The sequence below is a fragment of the Spea bombifrons genome, chromosome 1 (assembly GCF_027358695.1).
Source record: "Spea bombifrons isolate aSpeBom1 chromosome 1, aSpeBom1.2.pri, whole genome shotgun sequence".
Taxonomy (NCBI): domain Eukaryota; kingdom Metazoa; phylum Chordata; class Amphibia; order Anura; family Pelobatidae; genus Spea; species Spea bombifrons.
Window position 1 is genome coordinate 42,374,207 of NC_071087.1, and position 20,060 is coordinate 42,394,266.

The 20,060-nt window shown below is 39.8% G+C and overlaps 1 protein-coding gene across 1 annotated transcript in view; it reads right to left on the bottom strand.

Moving 5' to 3' along the window:
- Nucleotides 1-20,060, bottom strand: part of BLTP1 (bridge-like lipid transfer protein family member 1) — a 90,855-nt gene that overhangs the window by 11,493 nt on the left and 59,302 nt on the right. The window contains exons 45-70 of the mRNA XM_053461413.1: nucleotides 19,468-19,643; nucleotides 18,151-18,857; nucleotides 17,735-17,980; nucleotides 17,507-17,600; nucleotides 16,400-16,450; nucleotides 14,551-14,757; nucleotides 11,754-11,992; nucleotides 11,396-11,640; nucleotides 10,509-10,614; nucleotides 9,648-9,745; nucleotides 9,262-9,447; nucleotides 8,447-8,615; nucleotides 7,736-7,947; nucleotides 6,588-6,786; nucleotides 6,296-6,355; nucleotides 5,937-6,163; nucleotides 5,202-5,402; nucleotides 4,883-5,013; nucleotides 4,569-4,692; nucleotides 4,379-4,488; nucleotides 3,764-3,854; nucleotides 3,096-3,161; nucleotides 1,705-1,949; nucleotides 1,112-1,324; nucleotides 713-893; nucleotides 117-306 (exon numbers count right to left, since the gene is read on the bottom strand). Coding sequence (XP_053317388.1) covers nucleotides 117-306; nucleotides 713-893; nucleotides 1,112-1,324; nucleotides 1,705-1,949; nucleotides 3,096-3,161; nucleotides 3,764-3,854; nucleotides 4,379-4,488; nucleotides 4,569-4,692; nucleotides 4,883-5,013; nucleotides 5,202-5,402; nucleotides 5,937-6,163; nucleotides 6,296-6,355; nucleotides 6,588-6,786; nucleotides 7,736-7,947; nucleotides 8,447-8,615; nucleotides 9,262-9,447; nucleotides 9,648-9,745; nucleotides 10,509-10,614; nucleotides 11,396-11,640; nucleotides 11,754-11,992; nucleotides 14,551-14,757; nucleotides 16,400-16,450; nucleotides 17,507-17,600; nucleotides 17,735-17,980; nucleotides 18,151-18,857; nucleotides 19,468-19,643 — 4,774 coding nt within the window. The remainder of the gene's footprint in view (nucleotides 1-116; nucleotides 307-712; nucleotides 894-1,111; nucleotides 1,325-1,704; nucleotides 1,950-3,095; nucleotides 3,162-3,763; nucleotides 3,855-4,378; nucleotides 4,489-4,568; nucleotides 4,693-4,882; nucleotides 5,014-5,201; nucleotides 5,403-5,936; nucleotides 6,164-6,295; nucleotides 6,356-6,587; nucleotides 6,787-7,735; nucleotides 7,948-8,446; nucleotides 8,616-9,261; nucleotides 9,448-9,647; nucleotides 9,746-10,508; nucleotides 10,615-11,395; nucleotides 11,641-11,753; nucleotides 11,993-14,550; nucleotides 14,758-16,399; nucleotides 16,451-17,506; nucleotides 17,601-17,734; nucleotides 17,981-18,150; nucleotides 18,858-19,467; nucleotides 19,644-20,060) is intronic.

The following is a 20,060-nucleotide window of genomic DNA, read 5'->3' on the forward strand; positions in this document are numbered from 1 at the left end:
GAGTAGCTGGTTAGGCTCAAGACGTTATCGGGGAAGATGGAACATAGAAGTAACTAAGCATAGTACAAAGGGACAGAAGAAAGGGAAACAATTAGTTGTGAGGAAAGAGTAAGTACCTGAAGGGAAAGGAGGGGACTGGGGAGGTAACAAGGTGTTAGTCTTGCTGTGGACAGTGCTATAGGTAGGAGATGTAGCCGTGTCTTTCATACCATACAGCTTGGACTCTTTTGAAAGCGTCCTTGGCAGAGAAGATCCCCTTGAGGCATTCGGCGACTCCGTCTTTAATGTTTTGGAGTTGTAGTGTAGCTGCATCGGAAAACACATGAATATTGTTACAAATGTATGTGTCCTTACAGGTAAAGGTTTATTTAAACTGGAGCAAATCAAAAAAACTAAACAAAGCAAATGTTGTACAAATTATAAATGCCTATTAAAAATAAGAGATGACTACAAAAAATACTGCCTAATTACTGACTTTAATTCAGTTTCATAAGCAAAAAATATTTATCATTAACAATGTACATTAACTATATATTTAACAAGTACATGCATAAACTTTATCTAAGGTCAATCAACATTATAGTCATTTATTCTTTTGCATGCTAACTAAAAAGGAAAAAATAGTCCGGCAGCTACATAAAATAATTAAATTATCCATGCATATATATATATATATACTATTTAAGGGGGGAAAAAAGAAAAAAAAATGTACCTTTACATCTACCCCGGGAATATAAAACACTGTTGTCTCCAAGTCACTTGCTTTGGTTTGTAGTGATGACGGCACCTTTTTCCCAGCTAGCAAGTGACTAGTAGAGGCATAGTTTGTTTGGAATTTTTTCTTTTTAGATGGAGAGTCCTGATCGAGGCTTCGAGAGCTTCTGTCATAGGTCCTGTTTCAAAAAATAAAAACAAAAATCTAAATTTACTAATACTTTTCACATATTTTGTATAGTTTGTATGGCTGCTTGAAGCAGTAACAAAAACATAATCATGACTAAAGTTTTGTATACCGTAAACCTAAAGAGTATTGTTAATTGTGTATACAAAATCTGCTAGCCCACTCACTATAAAAAACTACAATAAATTCCTTATGCCTATGACACCATACCGTCTTAAACTGATATCCTCGTGTTCTTGCTGAAGTGTTGTCGGATGTAAAACACATTTGCCGCTATCAATCTCCACTCTAATATCCAGCTCAAAGTCGATGTTCCGCTCTGTGGTTGCACTGGACACGTTCCGATTTGGTGTTGTAGGCCAACGTTCGGTGAAGAGTTGATGGACCGCTGCAAAACCTGAAGATTTCTTCCGGGTGCTCTGCCTGAGAAAAGAGTTACTGCTCTCGTTCTATATCTCAGGTACAACTTAGATATTCTTAACAATTTTGAAACAGGTACTAGCAGTAAAAAGTAATCGTAGGTCTGGATTCTAGGGCACTTTATTCAATAAAATAATACTATATATGATTTGCATTCTAAGTGCGGGACCTGAAGAGCTCTGCCCTTGCACTCTTTGGAGAGTAGAACATTCTAAGTGGTTAGAAGAGAAAGCCATCGATATTCAGAACAGTGTAAATACATATTTACTTACATACGAGTAACTAAATTCTAGTAACAGAAATCACAAGGAAAATATATTTTTCTAGGTTAAAAAATATTACTATATAGGTTGTCTGTAGGAGAAGGAGAGCAGAATACTTACTGGGCTTTCCGATAATAAAACAGTTTTTCTCTGTCAGGCTCTTCCTCCTTCTCTGAATCATCGGAGGATGAGGAGGAACTGTCTTCTCTTTTCCCCTCTTCAGTCTGGAAGGGAATGCTTGGTGATAAGACTCGGGGTGTGTTAGGGGTGCTGAACACAGAATGGGAACCTTCACTAATGGGTGAGTAATGGGATGGACCATCAATGGTAACTGACAAAAGATCACCATCTGCCTCCTCCGGAAACTGTTTCAAAAAGGAAGAAAAAAAAAAAAAAAAAAAGCATGAAAGCAAAAAGGGAAAACCGTTATCCATTTTTTGGTTGGTTTTGGGCAGCCATTTTCACTGATGAACACAGAAAAGAAATAAAATGTCCGATGCATTGAAAAAGCAGAATGGATTTCGGTTATTTTTAAGACAGACAATGGTTATGAATGTGATGTGGTGAATTAATATGAGACAGTAACAATGAATCCAGCCACCAAATAGCATCAAAGATGTAGCATTAAATAAAAGACTCAGCGGGACCACCTGGAAACCAGAGCGCAACAGTTAGGTAATAGTGCATGCGAAAGTGTACAGCAAAATGTACAGCAACCTGTGAGCTAACGTTACCCAATTATCTGCTAAACTATGTATAGCTGTACATGCGTACGTCTAGTCTCCGAGGGCCAAACATTCACTGTGCGGATCCTCAAAAGATGATTTATATGGAAGCAGTGGAACTCAAACCAGTCAACAACCACTGAAGGTGAATCATTTACAGATTAGTCCCCAGTTTAAGATTTACAGCATTATATTCCAAAGGGGTTATCAATACAACCTGGGGACACTGACTCGCTGTGGTATATGACAGGGATGATTGTAATATTCTACTAATGCTTCTTTTTTTGGTAAAAGTGGAGATTCTGCCACATAGTTTAACAGCCAAGACAGAAGACCACCTAATAGGCCAGGTATTATGGAAGCTTCATGGTGAATTTAATGAATTTAAGTGGGAGACTGTATTCAAGGGCCTTATAAAAAAGGACCACACCACTAAATGTAGCTACTATAAGGACTTATGACTTAAATGTCTTCTGTTCCTTATGTCTGTTAGAGCTAGCCACAGCCAACCCTGGAGCAGTAATAGGTGCTCTCTCAATCGCCCGCCATATTGTCCCTTGTCACGTCCCACGCTAGACCCGCACACTACCTCCTCGAGGCAGGCTAAGCTCTGGGTAGAATGTCCCAGATCACCCAACTCTAGCTATCCCTAGGGTTTCCACTAGCATTTAGTAAAATCAGTTGATATACATTCCGTGTAAGTTATAGTTCAGAAAAAGAAAGGAAATTAATTTCACCATGACGCTAGAGACAGACCGACGGCACAGCTTGTAAAATTACAAATACCTGAAAGTACCCTTCCTCCCAAGAACAGCCAGAGTGACGATTTAATCCTAAAACTGTCCTATTCAACTTCATTTAGTGAAAAGGGAAAAAAGAAAGAAATAAATTGTTTTTGGATAGGAACCAATAAACAAATAAGATAAATAAAATAAAAACAGCACATCCACAGCCTACTATGGTGTATTACATTCGTGATGCGTTCCACAAGTAATTTTATAAATATATATTTTTTTTTCAATAAAAATATACTTAATGCTTGTTTTTCACGGTAGGTAAAAATGAAGTCCTACTAACCAGAGATATGCAAGCCTTCTGCCTCTGTTTTTATACCACTCGCTGTACAGGACTGTACAACCCATTGGCATTATATCAACATAAAATAATAGTAATACTAAGTGCACATATTTACTGCACATTTCCATCAAAAATGAAATGTCAAAGATGTAGATGTTGTACCAATAAAAAACAAACACTAAACCAATTTATTTTTTAATCTGCTACCAAATGCCATGGGAGGCTTATTCGGGAGCCTGGCTGCAATGTATGGGTGTCATGATATAAAAGTCCATAGACTCGTTGGCATGGCTGCTGCCACTACCAGCTGACTTTATGCACATAAATGGAGAGGGATATATTAACATTCAGAGGACGTAAACTTATCACGCGCTTACACTGTCTTGAATATTGAAAGTCACTCTGGGCCCTGCAGGCGAAGCCGCTTCAATACGTATTTCAGGAAGTTCTTCACCATCCAGCCTCGAACTGCACACGGTACAAAAAACATTGGTTAATTACACAGATTTACAAAATCTATTCTAACCGGAAGGCCAGTAATACTGGTTTTACTGACCAAAACAGCACGTCGATATATTTCCACATTATATCAACTGATTTGCTTATTAGAGCCATATCTCACACCATAGGGAAATACAAAGATCCGCATGATGTACTTTAAGAGTAAAAATGGAATATGCTATATTACGACATAAGGAACCAGTTAGGAAAGCCATTTACAATGTCTGCAAAGTCTTACAATATTATATAATGTATATATATATATATATTGCAGGCTTATAATAAACATACAAGGTACTTTAATTCTCTAAGGAGTCGAGAAGATGAGAAGTCTTTAAAATGCTCCATCAGATCGATGGGTGTTTTTCGGATATTGGCAGCTTGGTCACAAATTGTTCCATTACTTGCAGTATTTCATGGTATTAGAAGCAGTAAATGTTTGGTCACATTAAATGACTTGGAGAGCTGTGTATACTAGAATTGCTCAGTACCTGGCTCTCTCTGATCTTTTCAGAGGTGGTCTGCCGGAGGCGGTAATACTTTTGGAACGGTTGTAACTTGGTTTGTATCCAAGGCCCCATTTATCCTTCAAAGAGGCTGCCTATAAAAACAAAAGCACCATGAGGGAAATACAATTCATCACAGGGTTTACTTGTTGGGTTTTCAGTAAGCCGCACTCACCCTCATGCTTGACCTACGCAGCTTTTTACGGACGTCCCTGCGAATGTCATTCACGGCCACAGACTCAAGGTGTTGATAACGCTGAATTTCCTGATTAATGGTTCCCTCGCTGGCTCCAAGTTTCCTTTAAAAATGAATATGAAATAACTCCACGGCCTGTCTGAAACATGCATCCTTTAATAATTGAAAAGGGTCCAAGAACAGGTGATTTCCAGCCTACATACCATACGAATTATATACCCAACCGGATATTAAACAAACATACATAGTGGCTGCTAATGAGGGTTCTAAAAAATAACCTTATGAAGACTTACTTGAGATCATCAATCACTTTGGCTTGCTCATTGAGTTCCCTGATATCAACCAAGCGTTTCCCAAATTTCCTTCCTCTTGGGTCCGAACTCTGACTCCCAAGCTGTCCCGGCCGCCGGTAGTCTATGGTCTCCTTAATGGAAATGTCAAGTTAGCATCCGAGCGAGATGGTTCTTCTAATTAAAGTAATTACATTGGAACCAACTGATCTGCCCGTGAGTCCAGCATGCAACAATCACAGATTAGTATCAATTTGATTTCCCTGAACATTGAGGAGTGATCTGAAGAGATGTGATTTGGAGACTCTTGGATTTTACATACATTTGCCCATGAGCGAGACCTGCTTGCGGTCGAATGCGACCGGATAGAACCACGAGAATCGGACATTTCTGAACCAGCAAGATACTCTGCGGGGACTGAGTAACGCTGGCGCTGGGTTTTCAGACCAAGTAGGTGATTTACAAGTCTCTGACCAAGGGTAAGCTTGAAGCCTTCTCCATTAACCCAACCTCCTTCTGAATTCTAAACGGCAAACATTAACGTTAGAACTACAACTAACCAGATTTACTCTAGATAGTTAGACATTTTCAGTTAACAGTCACATGTGTAAAAGAGTGAGAAATATCGATAACCAAAACATTTTCTTTTATGCTCTCTTAAATACTATTTAATTATACATCTACATATTGTTTTCTTACTAGGTCGTACTTTTGATTCAAACTAACAGCTGATACCATATTTCAGCAGAGAAACGAAAGCCAGGGAAGAAGATGAACACAAACGCATTGCTGGAGACACTGCTGACTTAATGCAAAGAATACAAATCTAGGAAATTAGGGCCCCAAGGTAAGATTTTCATGTGAGCAGAGGTTTTACGCATGTCATCCACCTCCATACAAAGCCTTACTCTCCGGCTCTTAAGGATATAATGTAATTAATCATCCCTTGCACGGCTGGCTGTCCCGAGCACGCAAGCAAGTACTGGCCTCCAGCATAACGCTGAAAGGACGAGGAACCGTCATATTGATGAGAGAAACTATGTGGAAAGAAGCTTACAGTGTGGACTGTAGGAGACATGCTGTCTACTTCATCCTCATCTGAAAGGTCAGCCATGTTTACAGAGTTCAAGTCGGCTATGTCATCAGTATCTTCTTCTCCGGTCAGGGTTGTAAGAGTATTGCCAAGGGCATTAAGCCTCTTTCCAATATTTGGGTCCATGTGTACATCGATACCACACATCTTCCATAGCACGTTAAGTGTCCAAGTCCCTGCACTGCTGCTTTCTAATTATAAAAAAACAAAAACACCAACACGTAAAAACATGCTTAGATGGGAATGGGTCACGGATTACAAACTGCATTGGTTTTTACATGCCATACAAAGTTTTCATATTAAAACCGCATTATGCCTCTTACCAGCAGCAGCCGGACCTGTAGTTCTTGAACATACTTCGTACGTTCCATCTGGAACCACACCTGAAACAACAAATATACTAATAGTGAATGAATATTAGGCTTTTATCCAATATGGTCTTTTAATGCCATTAAATAACCCAAGATGTTTTCTTAGTAGCAGAACCTGGAATTTTCACCGCATGTATATGGAAAGAAGAAGCAACACGATTTTGATCAATGTGCATGTAAACATGCATTTATAACATATCATTTATAACATATAACATATTTACAGAAAAAGGAGTATATTTACAGGCATTCATGACGAGATCTGCTCTGACTTCAGGTTTCCAGTCATCCCAGGATGTTTCAAATCCATCGGCAAAGCGGATGCAGAAGTTTTTAAAGTGCCCTTTGCTTACGAGAGACTCAGAAGAGCAGGCGGTGATCAGGGTGCTCTCAATGGTTAGTACCAATGCAGAACCGGTATCGAAATCCGCTGTGTGATTTGCCTGGAAACGCAGAAAAATAATAATAAATAGATAATAATAAAGCATCTATTAATAAGCAGTCGTGTTAAACACAAATTAAGTCCCAAATGTTTTGAGACAAATGATAATAAAGGCAGAGAATATATTGCCAGGTTAAAAACCTCGGAAAGTATTCTCGGAAAAAAATTTATATTTATATGTATTAAGCACTAACCGATGCATGTAGCTCTTTACAGTTATGGAATAATTGAGAAATGCCCCTAGAGTAGACAATAGGCCATCGAGGTAGATGTTGTAGGTCTTTCTGGATCTGACTTGCATTCTGCTGATTTAATGCTTTTTTCCACATAAGGATAATTTACAATTAAACACAGATTGCCTCACAGAGGGACCCTATGCTGCATATTATATGCACATATGCTAATTTATGCCAATACAGTGTTGACTTGGAAAGGGGTACGTTTCTTTTTAGTTTAAATAAACAGGTTTCCTCCACTCTGGAGGTAAAAGTGCATGAGTCTGCCTAGGTATCTTGCTGTACATCGAAGTACAGACATTAAATATGAAAAAAAAAGTTTACTAGTAAAACGTTTTCTTATAATCGAGAAAATACTGTATATTTCTTTATTGATATAAGTGGATGCTCTGCTGCCAACTCGCAGGCTTTAGATTATTTATATATACATTTCCTACCAATCTATCTTTTTTGATATTTCTCTCTTTTCCTTTTAACCTTAGTATTAAATACAGATTAAGTTTTAATTATGATTATCACTTGGCATATTAAAAGTGGACAATTTTGATCAAAGGTACAAGGGGTTTAAATACAATAGGAAAGGAGGTCTCCTGCCCGAGTACCTACACTTACATCACGATCTATGTATTGGTAGGCAGTTCTGTTATTCTCTACACATCTACACAGCTTGCATTGGAGGGCCACTGTAAATTAAATCTATGCAAAGACTAGTACCTGTAATGTGTTGGTTATTGGCAAACAAATCCCCAGATCGTTCACTGTGAGCTGTAGGAATAGTGTCCCAAGGGCCTGGGCAGATGTCTGCTGGATTCCAGGAAGCATGTCCACCACTTCCTTTGTAGCCACGTGGATATCCTTGTTTAACGCCAGTCTCTGCTCATTCCAGTTATCGTAAGCCGCCTTGTAATTCAGCCAAAAAAGCACAGCTAAAGAAAAAAGGAATAACCATCACAACGAATAGTGGTGTTTGGGAAGACATATTTGCACAGGCTTTGACACACACAATAGTTGTGACCATAAATAATCAACATTAGGCACTGCAGACAGCATTAAGCATACAGAAATAGAGATTCAAAGTACGTAAGAAAATGGACAGGTCACTGGCGTTTTCATTTGCATTACCCCTAAGTGTACATGATATGTGGAGACGCAATCCCCGCTGCACCGGACAACTGCTGGAAGCAAATGGATTTAGTTTTTCTTTGTGATGGAAAAAGTCAGGGGTTGGCACATAATGTGAAAAGGTACAAAGCGGGTTAGAAGAATTGATCCAAAAAGAACATACTTATTAACTAAAATCGGGTGCTGATTTTGATTTCTTAATGTAAATGTATGCTTTTCCATAACAAGTGGGAGGCATCGACAAAACCGATTGCAGCTTCCAGCGTGGAACGTGGACAGGAATAGAAACACAGCTGCTCTTACCTCTATCAAAGGCCACAGGCTGTGCGTAGACAATAGGCCTGCTCAGAGTAATGAGAACTGCCTCCCTGCCACAAGAGCCACCGATTTCCTCCTGGAAGGCATTACGCAAGCCAATTCGAGTTTTAAAATAAGCAACCTGGTGGAAATCAGACCCAGCCTCCTCATAAACCTATAAAGAAATAAGAAGAAAAAAAGTAGAGGAAAACTTTATGGAATCATGCTACACTACAGGTCGATGTTAACAATTCTGCATATCAAAGTATATGTATGTATGTATGTATGTATGTATGTATGTGTGTGTATATATATATATATATATATATATATATATATATATATATACACACATATATATATACATACATATATATATATATATATATACACACACACATATACATACCTATACAGATCATCTTCCCAAAACATAGGCACATCTCCCATTTACACTATGTGTTTGCTTTGTGTGACTGGGTATATTTTAGGGGCACAATATATATTTTTCAATTTATTGTTTCTGCATTCCCATATAAATCCACGAATGTTGTTGCAAAAGTAACTGATAGAGAACAACAAATTCATCCTCTGTGGTATATGGCCATTTGTTTACTCTTCTGAAGGAAATTAGATTACAGGAATATTCCTGCCAGAATTTATAGGGCTTCTATGTTCAATGATGCCACTGATGGGGAGCCTTATTCCGCAGACATTACAATATGGTCAGGATGGTCACTGCAACCTTTTTCTAGATCACGGTGTCTGTCATGTAAGCATTTTTTTCAAAATGAGTTTCAAATGGTTTCAAACTCCCAAACCTGATGTTTCACGATTTGTCCAAGAGCCAAATTCAGATCTACTTGACATTTCCCAAAGAGTTTTAAATAGCTTCTGCTTCCTGGTACAGCTTTGGTCTGAATCCGGTTGGACAACTCCAGTTCTATCAGTCCAGTCTCGAACCTCACGGCCCTCATGGATGGGGTGGTAGCGGTCACTTGGATCCCCTGGAAAGTATAATAAGTCAGATTGGTAATTGTTTCCAGTAGATATCAGCAAGGATTCTAAAAATATATTTGTTAAGTGTAGTGAAAAAAGCTACAATGCACTTGTAAGTTACCTCCCTTTTTTAACACTCTATAAATAAAATGTAATGTAGGAACGTTGACAGGACTGCAGGTATACATAATTCAGTACACCCACCCACCTTAAATCTCAAGCTTAATGAGTAAAGAAGGATCTTGGGTTTATCTCCATCGGTTGCACCATCATGTTCATTCCAAAGAGGAATTGGTTGCTCCCCACCTTATCATAAAAAAATAAAAAAACACCAAACAGAAGTTAACACAGTTACATAAAATATCCTAAACCACAGGATTATAACTGAACCAACCGCAAAAAAAAGTAAAGTAAACCGAGTACCTGGTTGACAAAGTTCCTCAAGTACTGGTCTACTAGCACAATGTAATCAGACATAAAAGGTTGGCCATACATGTAAAACATGGCAGCCATGCACCTTCACACAATACAAAAAGTATAGTTGGTAAAATCAAGTTACCAAGTTAATAACTTCTATCATGGACTATCATTTCCCTTGTTTTTTTTTTTATCTGAAGAAAGCAATGATATTAGAAAAGTTTAAGGATTCATTAACATGTAACTAACTTTTTGTATTGTTTGTTTAGTCTGTGTTTTCCTAAATTGCATGTTTTACCTGGAGACCTAGTTGGTAAAGGGCCTTGAGAAAGTCATGATTTTTACTATTATGTAAGGTATTTAACATGTCTGTCATTAAAACCTGCTTCAAGCAATATACTCTTAGATGTGCGAATGTAATCCAGCACATGGCTAATACAACAAGAAGCATAGGCGTAACTGTTCAAAGCCAACTTCACAGTGGGACCTAATGTTTACGTGAAATTAAACTCATGGAACAATGGAAGACTATTCAGAATTTGTGAGATGCTTGAGGACAATCTTCACATTATAAAGTAGATCATTTAGGTAAGCTAACAGTAAAGAAGGGATAAATAAGGGACCTTCAGGAGCATAACAAAAACAGGCCAACCTGAGACTTTCTGGATAACTTCATTGACCTCTTTCATGAAGACCTTCTGCACAAACACCAGATGGTTGAGCAGATCAGTGGTTAGATTGTGCTCAAATGACCCAACCTGAAAAGGAGATCAAATATTTGAGATTTGGTTTTGTGGTTTTTTTGGTTTATCCAATGTTGTTTATTATCAGACAGCAACCAGACCTCTGTCTGTCAGTTTCAGTAGGAGTTATGAACAAAGTCTGAAGAACACTATACAAACCAGTGAAATAAGTCAGCTGATTGGGACATTCTATTGGTTGCTAAAGTGGTCAGACCACTTTGAGCCGTACCAGTGTCACTTTTAATACATAAACCCATGTCATTTTTGTTTTATAACCCCCACTTTCTTACGTCGCTATGAGTTTCCAATTGTACAATTTAGTGGAATTTGTACTTCATAAGTACACAAACATAGATAGAACCTGATTCATTAGACTGACTGTCACAAATACAGTCATCGATCAAATCATTCTTAAATTTAAACACTCCATATCTCTTGTTTAGGAAAAACAAGGTCAACCAGTTCACTAGTTTCCAGAACACTTCTGGTGTTTGGAGGTCTTACTGATAACATTTAACTACATTGCAATTACCGGTTTCGATAAAGAGCTATAAAATAAAGAGTGCCAGCTTCTACTCTTAGGACTCAGGCCTACCACAGGGAATTAACTTAAATATTAATATTCCTTACATTTTAATATTCTTTTACATCAGTTCATCCGGGTATTGGATACATAGCATATACATTGCATAAGAGTTTCTGATGTAATAAGCGAACAGAGGGCCAAGGAGTCAGACATGAAGCTCATCAGTCTGTAAGAGTTTACTGCTTTGTAGATGGTGCACACGTGTTTTACCTCGGCCACACAGCGTAAGTAGTTTCCTTGCAGATAATAACCCTGCTTTGCTAGTAGGTCGTCCATGCTCCATGCCTGGTCAGAGCAGTTGTCATGCTCCTCCATAATGTACTTCCCAGACATGGTGACTGGCGGGAGGTTAAGGCTGGCGGACGGGGGAATCGTTGATGTGTCTGTAGAGGAGACCTTTGAAGTAAAACGTAGCCTATGGTTTGGTAGCTCGAAAGTAAACCTTGTCTGGGCACCTGCAACAAAGTTCATATACTGTCAATCAAAATGTTGAAAATACATCACACACTCACATACAATAGGACATGACAATAATGATTGGATACTGTGTATGGTTGCATGTTCTTACCAGTCATTCCATGGCTTCTCATCCTTCCCATCTTGTACTCTGCTTTCAAAGAAGGAAGCAGGGCGGCTCCAATGGCAATACCATCTAACATGGCACTGAACTTCAACACAATGGGTTTCTTTTCTAAACCTTCTGGAAGCTGAGGGAATTCATTGGTTTCAATAGGAGTCTGGTTCACACTTGATGGCGTCTTTTCGGAAAGAAGTGGAGTTGCAATGTCCTCTCGAGGAGGTGGTACCCTGTTAGGGAACGGATAACGATAGAGAGACATATTTTCTTGGTCCGACACAAAGGTAAAACCTAAATGCAGATATAATTATACTTACATTCCACGACAAGCCTGTTAAAGGAGACCTTCCCGTACATTTTTATGTTACAAGTGTTTGATTATATATATATATATATATATATATATATATTCTATGTTTGTAAGTATTGTGGTGGTGTGTTTTTAAACTATTCCAGTTTTGCACTTAATGTTTTCAAGCAGTTGCATATCGGCCATGTATGTGTGTTCTATTTTATCTCCGCAACAAACACCCCCAATCCCCTTCATACTGCCTTGAACAATAGTATGGCTCAGTCTTAATCACACAGTCGGACACAGACTAAAGATAAAAGTAGGGCTGCAACTAACGATTATTTTAATAATCGATTAGTTGCCCGATTATTTTGTCGATTAATCGATTAATCGGATAAAAAAATACATTATTTTAAATTGAAGAAAAATTGCAATAAAAAACGTACAATTTACACTTTCATCTCTTTATTGCAATGGCCTTCTTATTTTACTGACATAATAATAAAAGCTACAAGAACCCAAACACAGTGCTTCTCAAACTAGGTTTTAATACAAAGTTATTAGTAAATATTAATTCATATGTTAACTATTTTTCATATTTAGTAAAAACTGAGAAAAAAGCCTTGTTTAAATTTTTTTATTTACCAAACTGCCCCCAGTTATGCACATCTGACCCCCAGCTTGCCACTCTGCCCCCATATATGCCTTATACCTCTTATATGCCAGATTCCACTGTGCCCCCTGATATGCCTTATACTCCTTATATGCCAGTGATATGCAACTGAGCCCCCGATATACCTTTTAGCCCCAGATTTGTTTTATGCCCCCCTGATACCCCCTATATGCCACTGAGCCCCCTGATATACCTTTTACCCCCAGATATGTTTATGCCCTCCTGATATGCCTAATATCCATATGCCTTATACCCCCTATATGCCCTAAAAATTCATAATACCCCCCATACACCACTATAACTCACCCATACACCACTCTGGCTCCTCCCCCTCCCATACACCACTCTGGCCCCTCCCCCTCCCATACACCACTCTGGTTCCTCCCCTCCCATACACCACTCTGGCTCCTCCCCCTCCCATACACCACTCTGGCTCCTCCCCCCTCTCATACTCCACTCTGCCTCCTCCCCCCTCCCATACACCACTCTGCCTCCTCCCCCGCCCATACATCACTTTGGCTCCTCCCCTCCCATACATCACTTTGCCTCCTCCCCCTCCCATATACCACTCTGCCTCCTCCCCTCCCATACATCACTTTGGCTCCTCCCCCTCCCATACTCCACTCTGCCTCCTCCTATACACCACTCTGGCTCCTCCCCTCCCATACATCACGTTGGCTCCTCCCCCTCCCATACATCACTTTGCCTCCTCCCCCCTCCCATACTTCACTCTGCCTCCTGTGAACCTCCGTTTCTGACAAGACACCAGGGAGCCGGGTAGAGAGGCAGAGTGGCGTATGAGAGGGGGAGGAGCCCGAGTGGTGTATTGGAGGGTGGCTCCCATACACCCCTCTGACTCCTCCCCCCTCCCATACACCGCTCTGCCTCTCTACCCGGCTCCGTTACTGAAGGCACTTTCATTGCAGCTTCATAGAAGCCACAGTGTAAGTGAAGGGCAGTAACGGAGTCTGTCTGTGCGATGCAGACCCTCACCGGCTATCAGAGAGGATGATTCTCTGTCAGCCGGTGGGGGTCTGCATCGCACAGACAGACTCCGTTACTGCCCTTCACTTACACTGAGGCTTCTATGAAGCTACAGGGAAAGTGCATGTCAGTAACGGTGCCGGGTAGAGAGGCAGAGTGATGTATGGGAGGGGGGAGGAGGCAGATGGGAGGGGGGAGGAGGCAGATGGGAGGGGGAGAGAGACGGAAGTGAGAGACCGGCCGACAGTGAGAGGAATCCAGGTCCCCTGCAGCGTAGCGGGGGATCTGGATTCCGGTGTTATAATCCGATCTCTGTTTGAGATCGGATTATATAAGGAGAGGAGTTTTTCAGAGCATTTGCTCTGAAAAAACCTCTTTTTATAATCAATAAAAATCGATCCGATTAATCGATGATGAAATTCGTTGACAACGATTTTCATTATCGATTATTATCGATTTTATCGATTAGTTGTTTCAGCCCTAGATAAAAGTCTACGGAGAAAAGGATTTCACTGAATAAGCAAAGATTTCCGTAAGAATCAGCTCAGTGTGTGCAAGAAAAATCATCCAAGATATTATATGACTGTCTACAATGGCAGCCTCCAGGTCTAGACAGTTTATCGGAACAAAACGTGATAAACCCCAAGCTTTTTTTCATACATTACAGCACATTATTTATGTGCTGTTTCTTTAGTGGCACTTCCCCTTCAATATAGAATATATAATGAAATATGGAAGGCAACACCAGTAGGGTATATAAAAAGGGTTTAAAACCCCAAACTGATACCGTCGCCACTCCGTTACACTGAGAATACTTTTTCCCGCTGAGTGGTACTCACACTGTAGACGGCTGTCGGATGAGGTCAGAGATCTGCTTGGAAAGCTGATGTGAGCTGCGTACCATCATGCTGTGCAGCGTGGCTGGGTGCTGCGGTATGTTTATACTGATCGCTCCAACTTTGAATACGGCGGCATTGCTGGTTTTCAGACCTCTCTGGGCACTGTAGAGAGCTTGAGATTTGGCGATGCTGCATTTTACCACAGTCCTGGATAAATACAATTCATTCAGAGTTTATTGCAATGTAGGATTATCCATGCATGCCCTTGAACCAATATTTAAGTGACAAAAGCCCAGATGCATGCTTTAAACAGCCATGTCTGCATACATGCGTTCTTAACACAGAATAATGTAATAACTTGCAACACATAGAGCGATACAGTTTATACTTTGGCTTGCAGCAGAGAATAAATACTAATAAAGGACTAATATAAACACCATTAAACCGTGGGCTACATACGCAGCTACTTAATCACATATTTAATTCTTACCATTGGCTTGTTATAGGAAACACACTACTAGCCCTATTAGCGGCACCCATAAGAAAACTAAGTAAGCCACGGAACTGCTGCTTTGGATGAAATGACAGCTGAATATATTTTCTGCTACATAAAAAAACACCTTGGCAATAAATAAATCAGCTTGGGTGCAAGAATGTGGACACATCTAAGCACATAGGTCTCTTAGCATAATGTTTTAGGATACAAAATATGTTGGCCCATATGATGGACAGATGGATGGATGGATGGATGGATAGATTGATAGAGCTGCTCCTAACGTGTACAACAACGGAAGGCTGCTCTTACGTAATATGATAGGTTTCGGAATATGCACTAGTGACGCCTAGGAATTTTCATAGTTCTGATGCTCAGATGTTGAGCTTTGAGGCAAGATAGAAGACTGCAACCATTAAACCAGGCAGCCAGAACTACGGCAAGGAAGTAATTAACCTACTTCTAATTGTAACCCAGTTACTGACGCGCTGACCTGAAAACCCCTTTTGGTGGATGTTTAGATTCATAACATGGATTTTTACCCAGCACCTTCACTTCTACACATCTTATTGAACGACCATCTCCTCTTTGCCTGCTCTCGGCAATTTGACTCTTTGATTTTGCTTGCAGCCATTTTTTTCCACTTAATGTTTAAGCGTATATTCTTATTTTTGTATAATAGCTGTGTAGATTTGGGGTTATTTCCTAAAGGTAGCATTGAGTTGCGGTTTCAACTGTTTCACTTCACTTCATGAAAGGTAAAAATTGGCAAGTTTCTCAGCAGAAACGGCCAAGTTGGCCCGGTATAATGCATAGTTCAACAGCTAAGGAGACTGAAGAGGAAATCTTGCTGACCTATTGACTTCTTTTTAAGTCAATCTTTATTGATTTCCCAACAAAAGGTAAAGAAATGAAGAGGGAAGGGAAAGTGTGAATGTTCAACACACGATTACTTAAGAGAGTCACAACAAGTGTCATGGGATCGTTGACACCCTGGTAGGTTCTGGACACTTACGTTCAACCCTCCCCAACAAAGTGGGCATTATCAATTAGCCCATTACCACCATGTGGACACCCCTCTCGTTTCAATTGTGATAGTTGATCTAGTAGGACCCCCTACAACGGGGGAGAGAGAGGTAAATATTTTTTCTATGGAGGACTGTAGGACAGTATTATCTATGGACCGTGATATATTAAGCTTTATTTGCTTTGGCTTCATGAACAACCTGTATTCAATCAGACACGAAAAAAAAGCAGGACCGACACCGAACGATGAAATAATTAACAAAATTCAACAGCTTCTCGCAAGACATCACGATACCACAACCACTGAATATATATGATATCAGGACATACAGAAACTCTTGTTTGGCCGTGCTTGTTGGAGATGTAGGGAAATCCTCCAGTCTAAAGATGACGTTTGAAAGGGAAGAGAAAGCAAAGAAAACAAAGAAACCAAATAGAGAATAAATATCCATGCAAGAGAAGTGTGTTATTTACTGTTACCCACCAATACGACACGCGGAGATCGGGGCGTACAGAATATTATTACTAGTGAACAAATCCATCGAACAGTGCCACGAAAACCAGAGCGTACAATGTATTGAATTTAGACTGCCGACAAGAGGCTTGATTACAGCAATATTTGGGCACAATTTAGATATACTTACAACACAATCATTGTGCCAAAACATGGACAATATGGGGAAACCTGCGATTTTGCAGTAGCAGTCTGTAGCTTTGATGGCACAGACTGCGTGAATGAAAGGTTGTCGTATTGATGGTTAAACAGCATTCCGCAGCAGGTTAAGTGAATATGGAAAAATCGGAATTAGATGCCAATAACAAATCTGAATGTGGGTTGCAACTTCTCAACATAAACATGATAATATGTTAGAAAAACTGATTTCTGATGGACTTGCGTTTTAGGATTTTTTTTTTTTATTTTTAAACAGATAATCCACTACAAAACTCTCTTTACATGACTAAGTTACCCTGCTAAACACTACAAGTCCATCAAGTGAGGGTGATAAGGCAGTTTATCAAGTAGTGGTAGTTGGGTGCTAATCCTGGGGAAAAAAAATTGCATATAATAGTGAAAATAAAAATACAAAAGGAAACAAAATAATTCTAAATTCAGACATAAAACAATTTTATTAATGGAGGGATTCATCAGAATGGTTTCCCTGCTCACCAGCGGTCTGCGTTGGAGGAGATGCGTTTGACGGACTGCATGGTTGTGCTCATGCACAGATACTTACTGTTGGCCAGATCCAGAGCTGGCTCACGTAAGACTTCCAGGGAGTCCTTCTAAAGGTAATTATCTTTTCTGCTTACATGTAAAGAATGCTTATTAAAATACTTAACGTGATTTAGTATGAATTCTTTGTTGGCGAGGGTGTATGTTACATTAAACTGCCCTTTTCAAATAAAGATGGCTGGACTACAGTCGTAACAACTTACTGAATATTTGGAGTGATGCCTTCGAGGAGAACAATATTCACACCGCCGATATGAGCCGTAGCACAAGTCTCTGTCATTTTCTGATGCAAAACATCTAAAAATAAAGGATGTGTTAACATCTCCCCCACTAACAAATACGTGATGCACTTTTGGCAGCCATAAATGACTCTGCGATTACAATTCCAAACTTCGGTAAGAAATGTACCCACAGACAACGAGCGTTTCTACCTTTCATTTTTTCTTTTAGAGTAAAACTGCCGTGAATCCTCTTGAGCTCGGACTCCATGGTCAGGCCACCAATGTCCGCTTCAAGATGCGTGCGGTTGACCATGCCAATTCCAAACACTATCAGCGTGACGTGCTGGGGTTCGGTCACAACCAGGCTGCGTTTCCTTTGATTTCTATTCAGACTGTTGCTATCCTGTTCATTCTCAAACACCACTCGGCACGTGGGCTCTGAAGGACTCCGACCGCCTAAAAAGGAATCCAAGCATTGGAAGTATCTTTGAGAATAACTAACGGGTGGCCATGCAGCATTAAATATTGTAAGCCATGAACGCAAAGAATAATTAGGTCAAAGGATTATGAAGCTTTTGTTAATTTTCAGGTTAAATTCAATTTGAATAAAAATAACATTGTTGTACCTGCTGGGCCAAACGGCTCTGATGACTTTTCCAAAAACCCAGTGGGATCTGATATAAGAGAGTAGAAGTTCAAGAGTTTATACATGTTCTGCCAACACTCTGCAGAAGGCTCACTTTGTTCAGAAACGGTGATGGAATCAGAGTCATCCATGTGAATTGCCATGTGATCCACGGCATCTTTTGAGCCTTTGCGAGAAACCTTTGAAGTTCTCCTCTCTGATCTTCCCAGGGAGTTCTTGTTCCGTGATTCCTTCTTGTTGTTTTCATTGTTGGCTCTCTTGCTCTTCATGTTATTTACTCTCGTGACCCCGTTTAGACTGCCACGAGAGCTACGGCTGAAATCAGAGGACCGGAAATCTCGGTGTTTTCTCGTTTTGAAAGTGGGTGTTGGAGAGGCTGATCCAGCTGTGTATCTGCTAAGTTTAATATCTGTCTGGGTCGCCTTGATGTCATCAATCATTGTGCTGAACTGATGAATTAGGCGGACCAACGCCATGTCCACATGTTGACTAATTGACTGGCAAGAGATGGTAAAGTTGCAATGAAAGGTGTTGTAGTATCGCTTGCTGAGATCATGAAAGGACAGGGCATTCGTGGAGTTCTGGGGGGTACACATCGACTTCTCCATTATCACTGCATTGATACTAAACGTTTCTAGCATCAGGGCTGGTTTAAACTCAAGAGGAGGAAGATTGATGGCTCCTTGTCTGAAACAATAAAGTGATAACATTAAAATAAAGAAGTAAATATATTACAAAAGGTATTCAAATATATTTCATCAGATAATTTACCAGAGTTTCTGCAATCCTGTTATAAGGTTAATTAGAATGTTTTTTCAACTTGTTCAACACAAACTAATGAAATTATTCGTAACACATGTACGCAGACTGCGGCCAGGTATCCACTTTCCAACAATGCTTCATACATTTGCCACAATAGGCACGTGGATGACAGGGTCCACTGCAAGTATCACGCTTTAAACATACATTGTCCTACTAAATATATTAGAAGTTATAGTTATAGTTATCTGGATGGCGCCTTCCAACATGGCAGCCTGGGTGTGGTGTGCGCATGCTCGGTCACCCAGACTGCTTTAAATGTTATCCCAGAATAGGTACACAGCAGCCACATTTATTCTTCTAAACCATTCAGCCCGTCTAGCCTGCCTGGTTTTCCTGATGTAATCAGTCCTTGGTCTTATCTTAGATGCCTTGACCACTTGAGCAGGAAGGCTGTTGCACTTATCCATCAGCCATTATATTTATGAATAAAACTATACTGAGCCTATGTTCTTTAAAAGTGCAAATAAAAGCAGACCTCCTGGCTCTTTTACTCCTCCTCTCTTTCGAAGTGTCTGAATCGACAATGTCCGCTCGGAGGCAGTCCAACGTGCCAGAGAAAGACAGGTGTTCTCCGAAATACATTCTGTAGCTGAGAGGAACAACATCCTGTGACTGGATCCCCGTATAACTCAGTAGAGGTTTAAATACCACCTGCAAAGAACAAAGCATTGTTAAAAACAGCAGAAAGTTTCATTTTAAGCGAACTCAAAAACACGATGCTCTCATCTTTGCAATTTTTGCTTTCTATAGATTTTCATTAATATATTTAACCAACTACAGTGATTGATTGCACAGATGTAAAACAAACCCAAAATCAAAAAGGCTATACACTTGCCTGTGGTTCTGTGATTTTAAAGTCTACATACTTTGCTGGTGACATACAATTTAAAATAATTGTTATTTTTTTTTTCTTCTAAATACGTTCTTTTCTTTGAATCTGACAAAACAATTAATTTCACTTCTGTTGTCTTCGATTGATCTAGAAAGGCAGGCACTGGGATAACATTTGCTTATTTTTTATCCACTGTGCGATACAGAACAAATTGAATTTGCATTAGTGAGGGTAAT